Source organism: Anguilla anguilla, chromosome 11 (assembly GCF_013347855.1).
Source record: "Anguilla anguilla isolate fAngAng1 chromosome 11, fAngAng1.pri, whole genome shotgun sequence".
NCBI classification, from domain to species: domain Eukaryota; kingdom Metazoa; phylum Chordata; class Actinopteri; order Anguilliformes; family Anguillidae; genus Anguilla; species Anguilla anguilla.
This window is the reverse complement of record NC_049211.1, coordinates 28,096,429-28,109,912: the sequence shown is the minus strand read 5'-3', so window position 1 is coordinate 28,109,912 and position 13,484 is coordinate 28,096,429. Positions and strand designations below refer to the sequence as shown.

The 13,484-nt window shown below is 46.1% G+C and overlaps 1 protein-coding gene across 2 annotated transcripts; it reads right to left on the bottom strand.

Moving 5' to 3' along the window:
- Positions 1–1,843: 1,843 nt before the first annotated feature.
- Positions 1,844–11,626, bottom strand: nr4a1 (nuclear receptor subfamily 4, group A, member 1). 2 transcript variants are annotated; one of them, XM_035383277.1, is made up of 7 exons: positions 11,484–11,626; positions 7,884–8,671; positions 7,591–7,720; positions 7,226–7,389; positions 6,195–6,397; positions 4,673–4,851; positions 1,844–3,926 (listed from the first exon to the last, which is right to left on the bottom strand). In XM_035383277.1, the coding sequence occupies exons 2-7, from the start codon at positions 8,667–8,669 to the stop codon at positions 3,670–3,672; spliced, it is 1,719 nt and encodes a 572-aa protein (XP_035239168.1). In that variant the 5' UTR covers positions 8,670–8,671; positions 11,484–11,626; the 3' UTR covers positions 1,844–3,669. The 2 variants fall into 2 exon arrangements, with proteins under 2 accessions (XP_035239168.1, XP_035239169.1); XM_035383278.1 differs by lacking the exon at positions 11,484–11,626 and adding an exon at positions 8,947–10,969.
- Positions 11,627–13,484: the final 1,858 nt, after the last annotated feature.

The window sequence follows — 13,484 nt, the reverse complement described above, 5'->3', positions numbered from 1 at the left end:
ACTCAAGGGTACAGTCCTATCGGCCCTTCTTGGATTAGAACCTGTAACCTCCCAGTTACAAGCCCATAAGTTCCCAGTTCCATAACCACCCCACCAGCACTCGTACTGACACAGTTATAATGGTGTTTTAGCTTTAAAATTGCATAAATCTGTGGTGCATAACGTGGTTGATGTTCAAAAATAGATCATGGGTAGGGGGAGGGACAGACCCCTATCTCTTTCCTCTCAGTGATCACCCCATTCTGCTCGTCCTATGGCGTCATTTTTTCAATGATGCAAGACGAAGGCCCGGCTTTCACGCGGCCATCTGTTTAGCCCCTCCCTCCGTGCCACTTTCCAGTCCACCTGCCAGCCTCAGCTTGCGTTACGTCCAGCCGGGTTGGGTGTCCATACCGCGCTTGCAGAACTTCGCGTACTTCCCCTCCTGCCACACCGTTGCGTCTACCGGCGTGCCCTGCCAATGGTGACACCTTGCGCCACAAGTTGCCTGGATTAGCCCAAAGCCAAATAAAGCTTTATTTTTATTCCTTTCCTAAAAAGGAAATCAACATCAAGCCCCCCCCCCACCCCACCCTAGCACTTTGTTTAGTGTTTATTACCAAAATTGCAGGACTGCAGTTCAATATCAAATGATACCTCAAATAATAGGGACTGGTAGTGAACTCCAAATGCTGTTGGAATGCATGGGGGCAGTGATGGCTGTTGAAGTTCAGCACTTGCTTGAGTAAATGGGTGACTGTGCACTTAATCTCAAGACCTGTGCCAGACTACAACAAGTGAATTGAATGAAAGAATGAAACATTGCATAAATATAGCATTTTCCAGACTCTCTAAGTGCTTTACAATGATGTGGGGGAACTCACCTCAACCACCACCAATGTGTAGCACCCATCTGAGTAATGCATGGCATTCATTTAGCACCAGAACACTCAGCACACATCAGCTGAGGTGATGAGAGAGAGAGACCCATATTTAGGCAATTAAATCAGGGGATGACTAGGTGACAGGCTGACAGAGCCAGGTTGGGAATTTAGCCAGGACACCAGGGAACCCACTACTCTTTGCAGTGAGTATCATGGGGGTTTTAATGTCCACAGTGACTCAAGACCTCAATGTAACATCTCATCTGAAAGACGGCATCTCCTACAGCACAGTATCCCCATCACTGCCCTTTATTCAACCAGTGGGAAGATTTCCCCCTGCTGGCCCACCAACACCTCTTCCAGCAGCAACTTAGTTTTCTGAGATCTCGCACCCAAGGATTAACCAAGCCCACACTTGCTGAGCTTCAGCTATTCAGCAGAAGCAGGGTGCATGGTGGTATGGCTGCTGGCGAAGTGTGCATGCTTTCATCTTAACTGAAATGGTCCACTGGTTCCCTATATAGTGAAATAATTAGAGTCTCAGCCCATTTCTAGCCATTTATGGTGTACGTTCATAAATATGTGATTCGAATGTTCTTAACTGAACATTTTAATGCTGATGTAACAATCACTATTGGCAATTGAAAGCAATGCAGTTCTAGAACTCTGACTTAGGATGTTCAGAAAGCATTCCAAAAAACCTACTCTTCAAACGGTTAAAAAAATGGCTGAGACCCGAGTTAGTCCACTTTTAAAGGAAGTAATGTACCATTTGAGACATAGCCCGCAACTTTTATTATTTTATTGCTTTTCAATTATGTTTTATTGCAAAGCATGTTGCATTGCAGGGCCGTGTACAAAATGTGCTGTATAAATGAAGGTCGATCGACTGATTAAGCAAACCCTGGCATGACTTTTAGGAAAAAAAATCCTGAGTGACAGGTTTAGGAAGATGTACAATACTGAGGCAACACAGCAAAAACATTTATGCTTTTTAATATTAAATTTTTGTGTAAATATATTTGTCTTTTGTGTGTACCACATAACCATTAAAATTAAAAGCTCTCACACGTCATGACAAAACCCAGCATCTCAAAAGCAACGTTTTCAACAACAAAATAACATTTGCACTAATGCAGCGGTACCACAATCCAGATTTCATTGTGATCAGTGGCTGTTTGAACCAGTTTCATTTTTCTGTTCAGTTATGAGAAAATACAAAAATGTTTAATAAAAATTCCCCTAGATTCACTTAGGTTTTGTCAAAAGGACAAGAAAAGATAAAGTATATTTATCTGTTTAGCCTACATACAAATAAATGCCTGTTTTGCACACATGTAGTAAGCATACGTAGAAAACATGTTATAATATTCATAAAGGCTGTTAAAAATGCTGTACAAAGTGCTCATAGCTGCTTGTGTTCCTGTCACATTTTGTCACTTTAAAAAACAAACAAGTGAAAATATTCTCCGTAAGAAGGGTATATAAGGCAACACTTGTAAGGTTAACAGTAGTTTTCTTCCCCACTGTCTTTCTCTCAGTTTATCTAGGCGAGTGATTGACAGAACCGTCAAAGTTCTGGGAAATTCTCGAAACTTCTGGCGGGAGACTCGAGAAATCAGGACACGTGACCCTTTACACTCAGTAATTGGCTGAAACAAACTGCAGCTGTCGTGTGTTTTACCGTCATTTTTCTCATCATTCTCACTGAATGACATTCAAGACTCTAAGGCACTGTACAGGGATGAACCAGAATCCTTGTAGAACAATAGCCATTCAGGGTTTTCTCTAACCGAAATGCAGGCTAATTTTTGCGTTGGGGGTAGATAAGGCTCGACTCCTAATGCTGATAATCCCACCCGAATTAAGAGCCAGAAACCTTTGCTCTGAACCTGCACCCTTCTTTTGGTCCAAGGCCTCTCCCGTACTCAATATGACATAAACTTGCATTGAAAGCACGTTCCCGGTGTGCAAAGAAGAACGCTTGTATATAATGTAGTTCATATTGGAAACAAGCAAGGCTCCGTTTGAAAAACACTCCCACTAAAATACAAAAAATGGGCAGGACCTCCCAGCTGATGAAAATACACCCTGTTTAAATTGTGCTTTTGGGGTATCCCCTTTTTGTCAGCAATGCCCTCTCTAGCTGTACGTTGCAGTGCGGCCTGTATTTTCAGATGGTCCTCTCTGGCCCTTGGCGATGTGCGTATGCCACGTGTCTTAGTTCCTGTCCATAACCGTTCCACCCTCCCCCAATCCCCCCAACCCCGACCCTCCCAAAAACAAAAAATCCCTTAGTTTGTACAGATGGTTACAGGGTTTGCGCAGTCAAAGCCATAAAAACACACAAAGATGCAAACAAACAAAATGCACATGGTATTACATAAATGCACTGCGCCATTTCTTATCTCTCTTTTCACTAACAATCCAAATAATCCAATCTTTGCGACTGAGAACAGAGGAAGGAGAGCTCCAGTCCTCTTGAAAGTGGTTTCGTGTGGATAGGCGGCATCGGGCAGCTATGTGCCTCCCCTGGCACTCAGTGTGCTCCAATGAGACGGGACCAGAAAGGAAGTTGTCCATTCCAGAACAAAAAAAACTAAACAATTACAATAATATTACAAGGCTGTGAAAGTCTCAAAGGCAGTTAGGAACCTGGTAGGTTGTCCAACTTTGAAAGAAAAACCCATTCAGTGCATTTACATCTTCTACAGTCTCTTTCCCCACCCCACCCCACCCCTTCAGTCCCAGCACCATTTTAGAACCAGCTCCTGTCCCCGTCCTCCCCCCTCCCTGGCCCCTCCCCTCAGAAGGGCAGGGTGTCCATGAAGATTTTGTCCACGATGGGGGGCGGGGGCACCAGGTCCTCCAGCTTCAGGTAGAAGATGCGCTGGAGGCCCTGGGTGCAGAGGGTACGCAGTTCCGGAAGTTTCCCCAGGAGGCGGGACAGGTAGCTGGACCGCCCGCTCTCCGACGCGTCGCCCGTCACGTGGTCCCTCAGGCAGGCGATCAGCCGGTTTTGGAACTCCTCCACCCGCTTCGGCTCCTTCAGGCCGTGCCGATCTGGAGAGGCAGCGAAACGGAAGGACTGTGACTCCTCTGTTTTATTTCTCTCGTGCTCTCAGCAGGGATGCTGCCTTCGAACCTCTTGGTCATGTGACTATAACCACCAATAAGATCCCAGCAGCTGAGTATGGTACTAGGCTACATTTACTGTCAAGAACACAAACAAGTATGTCAGGTGCCTAGTTTTGTGTGCGCACATGAGCACTGTTTAGCCACGTATGTTTACACAAGATTTTCATGCATTTACACAGGCACTGAAAGAGGGCCTTTCCTTTCCTGTCCAGTGTCGTCACTAATTTACTTCATATCCTCGGTCAGCAGCAGGTATTTTACTGATATTTTTTAGATTACCACTGAGATTAAAATCTCTTTCAAGAGTGAACTGGTGAGATTAACAGCAGTACAGTTCACACAGCATAAAAGAAGAGTTTACAGACCAACACAATACATATAGTAATACATATAATACAATAATCATTCACAACATTAAACATATTTAATTTGGGGAATAACTGGGGGGTTTGTGGAGCAGAACCAAGGCCAATTCTACAGAATTTTATGCTAGAGCAGCTGTTGTGCGCTTCAGAAATGAGGCCCTTCTCGGCGTGCTTGGGTGAATATTCAGTGGTGTATGCGTACATCACGGCAGAAGTAATTATCGCAAGGCTTGTAAAAGTCGCTCAGGATAAGGGAACCTGCCAGGTGGATAATGGCGGTCATAAATCAGGTGGTGGGGGACTCACCTGTGATGATGACGAGGGCGGACAGGCAGGAGAAGGAGGAGACATCCAGGTTCATGCGGTGTAAGCTCTGGGAGAAGTCCATGATGGAGTCGATCCAGTCGCCGAAGCCCCGGATGCACTGCATTCTGTGCAGCACCACGCCGTTGCAGAAGATCAGCTTGTCCTTCTCTGGGCTCGACCTGCAGGGGGCGGCAGAGAGGGGAGCAGAAAGGGAGAAAAGGACTATTGTTAAAATTTGGTCTCCAGGAGAAGGACAGAAGAGTGTAAGAAACTGAATACACACACACTGTCAAGAGACTGTGTGTGTGTGTGTGTGTGTGTGTGTGTGTGTGTGTGTGTGTTTGTGTGAGGACCAAGGTGGTTTTATATATCTTGTACTGTGCCAACGCTTCTTACCAAGTAACATATGGATGTGCATCTTAATAAAGCAGAGTAGCATCACTAAAGACTGGTTACACTCTGTCAGAGGCTTTGAACAAATTATCAGTTGTGTGATGGGCTTGCAGTGTGTAATGATTATCATTTAAATAATATACAATATACCAGTAAGACACATGAACATCTTTGGTGATTCTAAAGTAAAACAAATTTCAAGCCCACACTGGCAGATACCGTGCTTGCATTCTGCTCACCTGCCAGTAGGAGGCAGAAAAATGCTGAACTGATTTCTCAGTCTGTTACCCATTTTCCTTGCAAAACTAGAACCAGGCTAGCATGAATTAGAACCAATGATGACTAAATGCACTAAGACTGCATGCACACTGCAAACAGAGCCACAGCACGAGACATTGCACCGATTGGCGATGGTACTGCGGTTCTTTCTCATTGTTCCTCTCCTCTGTTTTCTCAAGCAACACGGAAACACAGCGTGCAGACTCTGACCACAGTTTGCGTCTAAGTAGGCCAGCAACGGTAACACTAGCAGGCTGAGGTGACATGAGCCAGTGCCCCAGAAAGTATTGGGGAAACCCCCCCAAAATCCCCTACTCGGGAACCTGCACCCGAGCCAGCAGGCCCGGTTCACATCATGTAGCAGAACAGCAGGAGAGGTGATCAATGTTTGAAGAAACCCTTGTGCAAAATTAGTTCTATAAACTGGTTTCAAATCCTGTTCCCTAGATATGTCATGTTAAAGCAATTAAAATGGAACAAAAATACACCAGTAAGTCTTCTTTTTTAATTAAATAACAGCTGGAGCTCTGAACCATCATAGCAGTGTTGAGCAGAAGTAGAAAATCCAGGTTCAAAAAGTACAAGTCCTTCCCAGTATTTCGACCCAATCACCTGGATTGGCTAATTAGCACAATTCTTCAGCCAGGAGGTAAAACTAATTAATGAAATTAGCAGGCTGAGTTCAAATGTGGAAGAAACACATGGCAGGATGTTTACTTTCTGAGCCCTGGACTTCCCACCTCTGGTATTGAGTAAGTGAATGTGCCTTTGTCTCTTTAGAGAGAGAGAGAGAGAGAGAGAGAGAGAGATGTTGAACGGAAGCAGGAGCAGCTAACGGCGTGCGGCCTACCTGTACGCCAGCCGCAGGATGAAGAGCTCCACGAAGGCCGACTCCAGCAGCAGCTCTTGGTCCTCGGCGCAGAAGGCGGAGAACCCGGGGATGCTCTCCGCCCACTTGCGGATCACGTCCATGGACCCCGTCAGCAGGTCATAGAACTGCCGTATGTCATCTGCGTCCTCCTTCTCCGACAGGCTGGCCACCGTCTCCTGGTACTGGACAGAAGATCCGGAAAAGGTTTTGTTATTTTAAATAATTAATGTATGCTTGCGCACAATAACATATTCACATGGGCGCAGGCATGAAAATGATCAAACTACACCTTGCTGTGTTTCTATGCAGTAGCCATTCTGAAAATGGCTCCTCTATTTATAGCTAATCTAAACCTGAAAACAATTTATCAGCTCAAAAAAACAGACACCTTTTGATCTTAGTACTCTCTTTTATCGATCTTTTATCCTTGGTAGTTAGTTTGTGCAAGCTTTGTTTGAGGCAATAAAACTTCAAAATCAGATATTGAAAAAAACAGACCATTTGACATTAGTGATCTCTTTAATTGAACTATTAGGCTCAGTGGTTAGTTTAGACATTAAAACTATTAATCTGGGCAAGGTCCCAAAAATGATTGGGAGTAATTTGGAAGCTGGACAACCAGGAACAGTGATATCATTAGCTTTCAGCGAGGATGGCTGATGTTACGAGTATTCACGCTATGCAAATACAGTGGGGTAAGCTCCACAAAATCACTTGTTATACCAAAGTGAAATATCCCTTTTAGGTTCCAGAGTTGGGAAATTCTGTAGGAACGCCACAGAAAGGCTCTGCATGAAAACGCTTTACTGCTGCCGCTTCACTGTGACAGTTTCAACCACTACCAGCCTGTGTGTTCCAGGGCACTCAGTACAGTAGTTAAGATAAAAGGAACAAGGAGCCTGAATGGGCTGAATGGCCTGTTCTCATCATAATGTATTCCTATGTTCTTGCATTACCCGGCTGTAACTAGGGCATCGGGCCACCTGTGCGGGCTTGATCGCGGCCCTCACCTTGGAGTAGTCCAGCTTCCCGATGGGCGGGTTGGAGTCAATGTGCGCCCGGACGAGGGCGGCCATGACGCTGACCGGGGTCGCCGCGGAAACAGGGTCCTGCACGTTCTTGGGCTTGGAGGGCAGGCGACCCCTGCGGCCTTTCAGGCTGTCTGTTCGGACGACTGCGGGAAAGGAAGGGAGAGAGAGAGAGCGTGATGTAACCGTGAACAAAGTCACTGTGGGTGTGAGGGCAGTCTCCCTTAGCAGGGAGCACATTAGCCAAAGTAGATTTAGTCCAAATTTGATATCTTTTGTGTTTAAGGCAGTGGACAGAGGCCAGCTGGGAGGGCGGACGCGGTTAGCCTCACCGCAGTTAGCCTTACCTTCCTTCACCATCCCCACGGTCAGGCACTTCTGGAAGCGGCAGAACTGGCAGCGGTTCCTCCGTCGCTTGTCCACCAGGCAGTCCTTGTTAGCCAGGCACACGTACTTGGCATTTTTCTGAACAGTCCTCTGTGTAATACGGAAGATAGAAAGTTCATAGCATCAGAAACTCTAACCTCTTAATAAATATGGCAGTTCGTCATATGCTTGGACAGAATTAGAGAATGGACAGTGAGGCTTCATAAACCACGTAAAGTGGTGTGTGAATTGGGCATTGGGGGGGACCCCTCACCTTGAAGAAGCCCTTGCAGCCCTCGCAGGTGCGCACCCCATAGTGCTGACAAGATGCGCTGTCCCCACAAACCGCGCAGCGGCCCTCGTTCCCCGTGGGGCTCTGGTTCTTCGGTGAGAGCGCCCCCTCCATTAGAGCCGCCCCCTCCGCGGGGCCGTGGTGATCCAGGCCCAGGGGGCCGTAGGGGAGGGGAGGGGTGTGCTGCTGCTGCTGGGGCGGGGCGAAGGGGTCCTGTCGCTGCTGGGGGGAGAGCTGCTCCGCCGAGGTGGGGCTGAAGGTGAAGAAGGCGGGGGGCTGGGGCTGGGCCGGCTTTTCGGGCCCCCAGCAGCCGGGCCCCGGGGAGTAGGCGCCGAAGGGGGAGTCCCAGGCGGAGACGGGCTGCGCCTGGTAGCCGGGCGTGGAGGGTGAGGGGGCGGAGACGGGGCTGCCGTAGCAGTCGGAGCCGCACGAGGACAGCGCCTCGTCCAGGTAGCCGAGCGCGAAGGTGCCCGGGTAGCAGCCGTACACCTGGAAGTCGTCCAGCTTGAAGGGCGACTGCGTTCCTGCGGCGACGCCCCCCGCGGAGCCCGAGCCTGCGGCGGCGATCTGGCACGAGTACGCGTCGAACTCGCCGGCGTAGCCGCCCACCAGGGAGTTGATGCTGGGCAGGGAGGGGGTGGGCAGTTGGTCCCGCTGGCCGCTGTAATCCATGGCCAGCTTGGCGGTTAAGTCAGAAGTCAGGAACTCGGAAGTGTAGTAGTTATTCTCGTAGGGCTGGGTTCCATACTGGCTGTGAACACAGGTCATTTCTGTAGGACAAGGGGGAAACAAAACAAAAAAATATAAATAAAAATATAGTTTTCCCATTTAGAAATTACACAGTTACATGAACTTCAAAAGGTACGAACCCAACATCAGCTAAGTCTTGAAGGAAGCGATATTGTTTTTGCTTCTACCACGTGGGGCACTTTTAATTAGGGCCATCTAATTCTAGGAACTAAATAGGTTCTGACAGATAAGTGGGGGAAAATATTTTTCTTTTGCCCTGGGAATGGGAAACCGAAAGAGCATAAGAGTCAACAACCTATTTCTGCCTTTTGAAGGCCACCGCGGAGAACACTTGAAGGAGCAGATTGATGGTCCTCATATTTAAGCGAAGGCCTCTGCGACTCCCAGGATAGGAGATCTGTTGCTCCGGCACCGCTCTCTCCTTGACTCGTGACTGCCCCCCAGGAGAAGGGACGGGGGGTGGAACGCCAAACGTTGCACGGCGGTTAGCCCAGCTGCTCCTCCTTAATCCTCAGTCAACAGCGACACGGGAATCCCGCAAATAGACGGACCACTTTCGACACCTCCCCGCAGCCCTCCTGCAGGGGGCGTCGCTGCCGGAGCCCGCCTTGTCTGTTCTTCCCTGGACTCTGATCCTTTGCCCCTCTGTGATTCTGGAAAACTTGGAAAGTTGGGACTGTCTGTTGGGTCTGCCACCTAGGTATTGCATTACCAGACCATAATACCTGGAAAGCCCCACCGATATAAACATGCAGTAAAGCTCCTGGAGGACTGACAAAACTAAGGGGTGCAAAAGGGGTGGGCGGGGTCGGCTTTCAGAAAAAGACTGACTGCCGGATTAAGGGAACACCGTTGAGAAGCCTTGGGTGGTGCTCATGTCTTTTTTTTTTTTTAATGTTCATTAATGTTCATGCTGCTGTCACCGTTCCTGCGCTGAGGCCTACCTTCAAAATATAAATTGTTTTGGTTCAATAGGCATACAACTTAAGCGTGGTTAATTTATTTTTGGAGTAAAGAAATATATTGTCTTTACTAGGCCCGCACACAAGCATAAGCTCAAAATACCCTTGACCTACGACCGACGAGCTAACATAAAAGAGCTAAGATTTCACCTGTGAACTTAACTACGCCCGCACGAACACACACACACACTAACACGTGCCATGTTCTGTAAACCTCCACACCTGCGCTTTGCGCACATCCTAGTGCAGATGTTCCTTTCCTCCGCTTGAGGTGTGATCACAGCAAAGCGCAGACAAATCAACATTTTATTATTAAAGTGTGTAGCCTTTATATTTTGACCAGTTAACTATGAATCGTTAAAGGAAGTCAAAATATATTTAGTTTCAGAACTACATACATTTTGTTCGGCTGATTCCCATTGCAATAATTATAAAATGTGCAAAATAAATAAATAAATAACACCACCAAACAGAAAAACAATAGTTTTATCAATCATACCTGCACATTTCGATGCGTTACAGTTCTCGCGAAAACGCTGAGGATTTTATAGTTTAAGTAAATAGGCTGTGGTCACTTTAGGCTCGGACCGCAGGCGAGTGATGCCATACAGAGCGCTGAACAACCAGGAAGTTAGATGGACTAACCTCCGTGTAGTGCAATGCCCGAAGACAGCGATATCGACAGCAGGTGCAAAAATATTGGTTATTTAAACTGAAAGTTAATATACTTAAAATCCAGCAGTGAAAAACACCAATGCCGTAAACTGTACATTTGGCTGCATACACGACCAAAAACGTAAACTGATATCTCTTGCTGCATTGCATGAAAACGCGCTAATTTAGTATTATTCTTGTCGATGGTTCTCGGGTTATTTTACCCAGTTGGAGCGTTAACTTGGCGAACGGTGCACACTCGGCGCTCTGTGTGAGCCACTCACCGAGTTGTGCTGTAACTTAACGCGTCTAAAGATGGTTTACCCTTCAGATATACGCACCTGTTGCCATATCCTGTAAAATGAAATACCTCGTGTACAAGCAAACCTTTACACTAGCTGTGATTTTGTACATACGCATGTAAGTTTGCAACTGGGTTCCAAAAGAAAATGTAGACTCCAATTATTATATTACTACTATTAATATTGGTTTGCATTATGTGTTTGGAATTGGAACTATTGTGAAATGGCCACTATTTTTTGGAACCGCTGCTACTAAAATTGTTACGTTAATGCCTCCTGTCGAAGTAGTTAACAAGCTAGTCATGGAGATTCAAAATAAACCGTTCTGCTTTCCTCCTTTAGCGAATAGTGCGCGTTACGTAGTAGCCTACCATTGCTATGTTGCAGAAGGCTAATGACTGCTTCAAACCCAGTCATCGACCTCCTTTGTAAATATATTTACCGACTTGTAAAACATAAAACAATGTTTTCTTTGCAAAGAAGTGGGTTAACATTAAAAGTGTTTTTCGTATATGAGAACAAAAGCAACAGCAGCAGCAACACGAATAATAATAATAATAATAATCATGATCATCATCATCATCTGTTGTACCTTAACTATCGACATGCTTTCGCAACTTGGGAAAATATTTTCCACGGTCATTCAACATGTTGCAGCTCCCACAGTTTAGCTGTAGCCTCGCAAATATATAGGCAATGAGAAACAATCGACTAGAACTATTAGCCGTTCCATATTCCTACCGACAAATAATCACGCAAGGCTTCTTGCATATTCTGTTCAGCCTGCAGTAAAATACTTTTTGTAGTTATCTACACGCCCCCCTCGAATGACTTATGACTTACATTGGGTTATAGATATTCAACAATTTACATGTTAAACTAGCAAGCTACACAGACATAAAACAATGACTTACCGACTAACTTTATCCTCTGTTGTCAGGATTTCAAGTGAATTGTATTCCAAATGACGGACCAACATCCACAGACATCTGTCACATCTTACGCGGAGCGGTGGAGTTCCCTGGTCAAAAGCTTCGGTAACATTTATACAGTCAACGTATTGTGCCGTTACGTCAAGGCGTCCCAGCCATACAAGGCATTCCCGGGGCGGAGAACTTTCCGGCTGTGAGCCAATGGTGTAGCACTCTGTCAGACGTGCCTGTATCTGACGCACACGCGGGATTCCATTGACGCAAACGCACCACGAATTGATTGTTCTAAAAATAGCCAAGAACAACGAGGCTATACTCACCGACAGTAGCCGCCTGGTATGTGCTAAAAATAGGCGCACGATGTCCCAAAAAACTAAAATAGCAAAGGAAAAGAAATGGGCAATAGTCAAATGAATAACCAGGAAGACATTTTTTGGCCAAGTTAAAAGATATACCGCGGAGAAAGTCCTCGCTTCTGCAGTGTTCTTTAACTAAGAAGTGGCACAGTGCGTTGTCAACATTGGGTGATAATGGGAAATTGCTCATTTCATCTGACATTGTTTTCATAAACAGTCGAAAAAACGCGTATTCTGTAAACCCAATAACTTGCGATCCGTGATTGCAAAAACTTCTTGCAGAAGGCACAATACAGGCAAAAGTTACTTCAATTGACCATTAATTATGAAACAACGCATGTAGGTACGAGGAACAAAATGTCGCTTCTGGCAGTTAGACTACATATGTGACATAGAATAAAGCAAACTATATCTACAGTAATGCAAAAGAGAAACTGAATGGAGCGTGCCATAGTCCGGATGCCGTGTGGCTACACACCTAGTTTTCTAACGTGCTTGGGCAACTTCTCACATTCGTGAACTATATACAAAACTCAATTGCGCAATATGCAGCGTGGGATTGGTCGACGTTGAACGCAGGCTAAAGACCCACCTCAGTTGCTCATCACATCTTTTGCGCTTCTCTTTGTCAGAGGGTCTTACTAGGGAGTGATGGTCCAACGAGCAAAACGAGACAGCAGTTAAACAAATACAATAGTTTACGACACACGAGATCATATTTCAATTGATACAGCAATTCGTGCATTTATGTAGTGCTGGGGCATTTTAGCAAATTAGTGGATAATGTAGCATTTGAAAAAATCAGATATAGAGGTTTCCCAGCTGATTAAAAAAAACAAAAAGCTGCCCTAAGAGGCATAAATCGCCAAAAGTGACTTTTCATCTTGGAATTATGTCATCATCGATGATACACAAGTAAACCAGGAGTAAGTAAGGATTTTGTGGAGGTGGAGGGGGTGTCCTGTATAAAACTGACTTAGGTCAAACAACAGTGAAACAGAACTTTTAAGATTGTGCTTCCAGTAACAGTGATGTATCAATGCACAATACAGTGAATTCTATTAGCATCTCTCTCTCTCTCTCTCTCTCTCTCTCTCTCTCTCTCTCTCTCCCTCTCTCTCTCTCTCTCTCTCACACACACATACACACAGGCTCATTGCTTGATACTTGCTACCATTTCCTTGTAGCCATTGCACATAAACAGATGTGCTTATTAGATCTGTAAGTCACCTAATTTTTGTGGGCTGTCTGAGTTTACAGCGAGTACAATCTTGGCAGTGGCTTGAAGGAGATGGTAGGGGTTAAAGAGGGGCTAATTGCTGACCACCTGCTCTTCATAGTATTGCATCAATCTCCTCCGTCTCCCCCCCCCCCCCCCCCCCCCCCCCCCCCCACCTTGTGCCCACGGTAAAGGGCTGCTGTCATGCCAACGGGGTTAGTGTTATCCGAGCCTGGCCATCACAGACGGGAGGCCAGGTGCTTGGCAGCATGCAGCAGCTCCCCAAATCAAAACCACATCTTGTACTGTTTCTACACACACGGCACCAGCCTTTTCGCAAGGTCAGTCTCGGCACAAATTTGTCCTAAGCACACCTCTCCACTGACCACAGCACGTCTTTGGTTCCTT

What these genes read in the sequence shown, in the direction of transcription:
- nr4a1 (XM_035383277.1), bottom strand. Translation starts at nt 8,669, where the DNA reads ATGACCTGTGTTCACAGCCAGTATGGAACCCAGCCCTACGAGAATAAC. An exon ending in GCTGCAAGGGCTTCTTCAAG is followed by an intron (nt 7,721 to 7,883) that starts GTGAGGGGTCCC and finishes CGTATTACACAG; the next exon opens with AGGACTGTTCAGAAAAATGC. An exon ending in CGTGGGGATGGTGAAGGAAG is followed by an intron (nt 7,390 to 7,590) that starts GTAAGGCTAACT and finishes CCTTTCCCGCAG; the next exon opens with TCGTCCGAACAGACAGCCTG.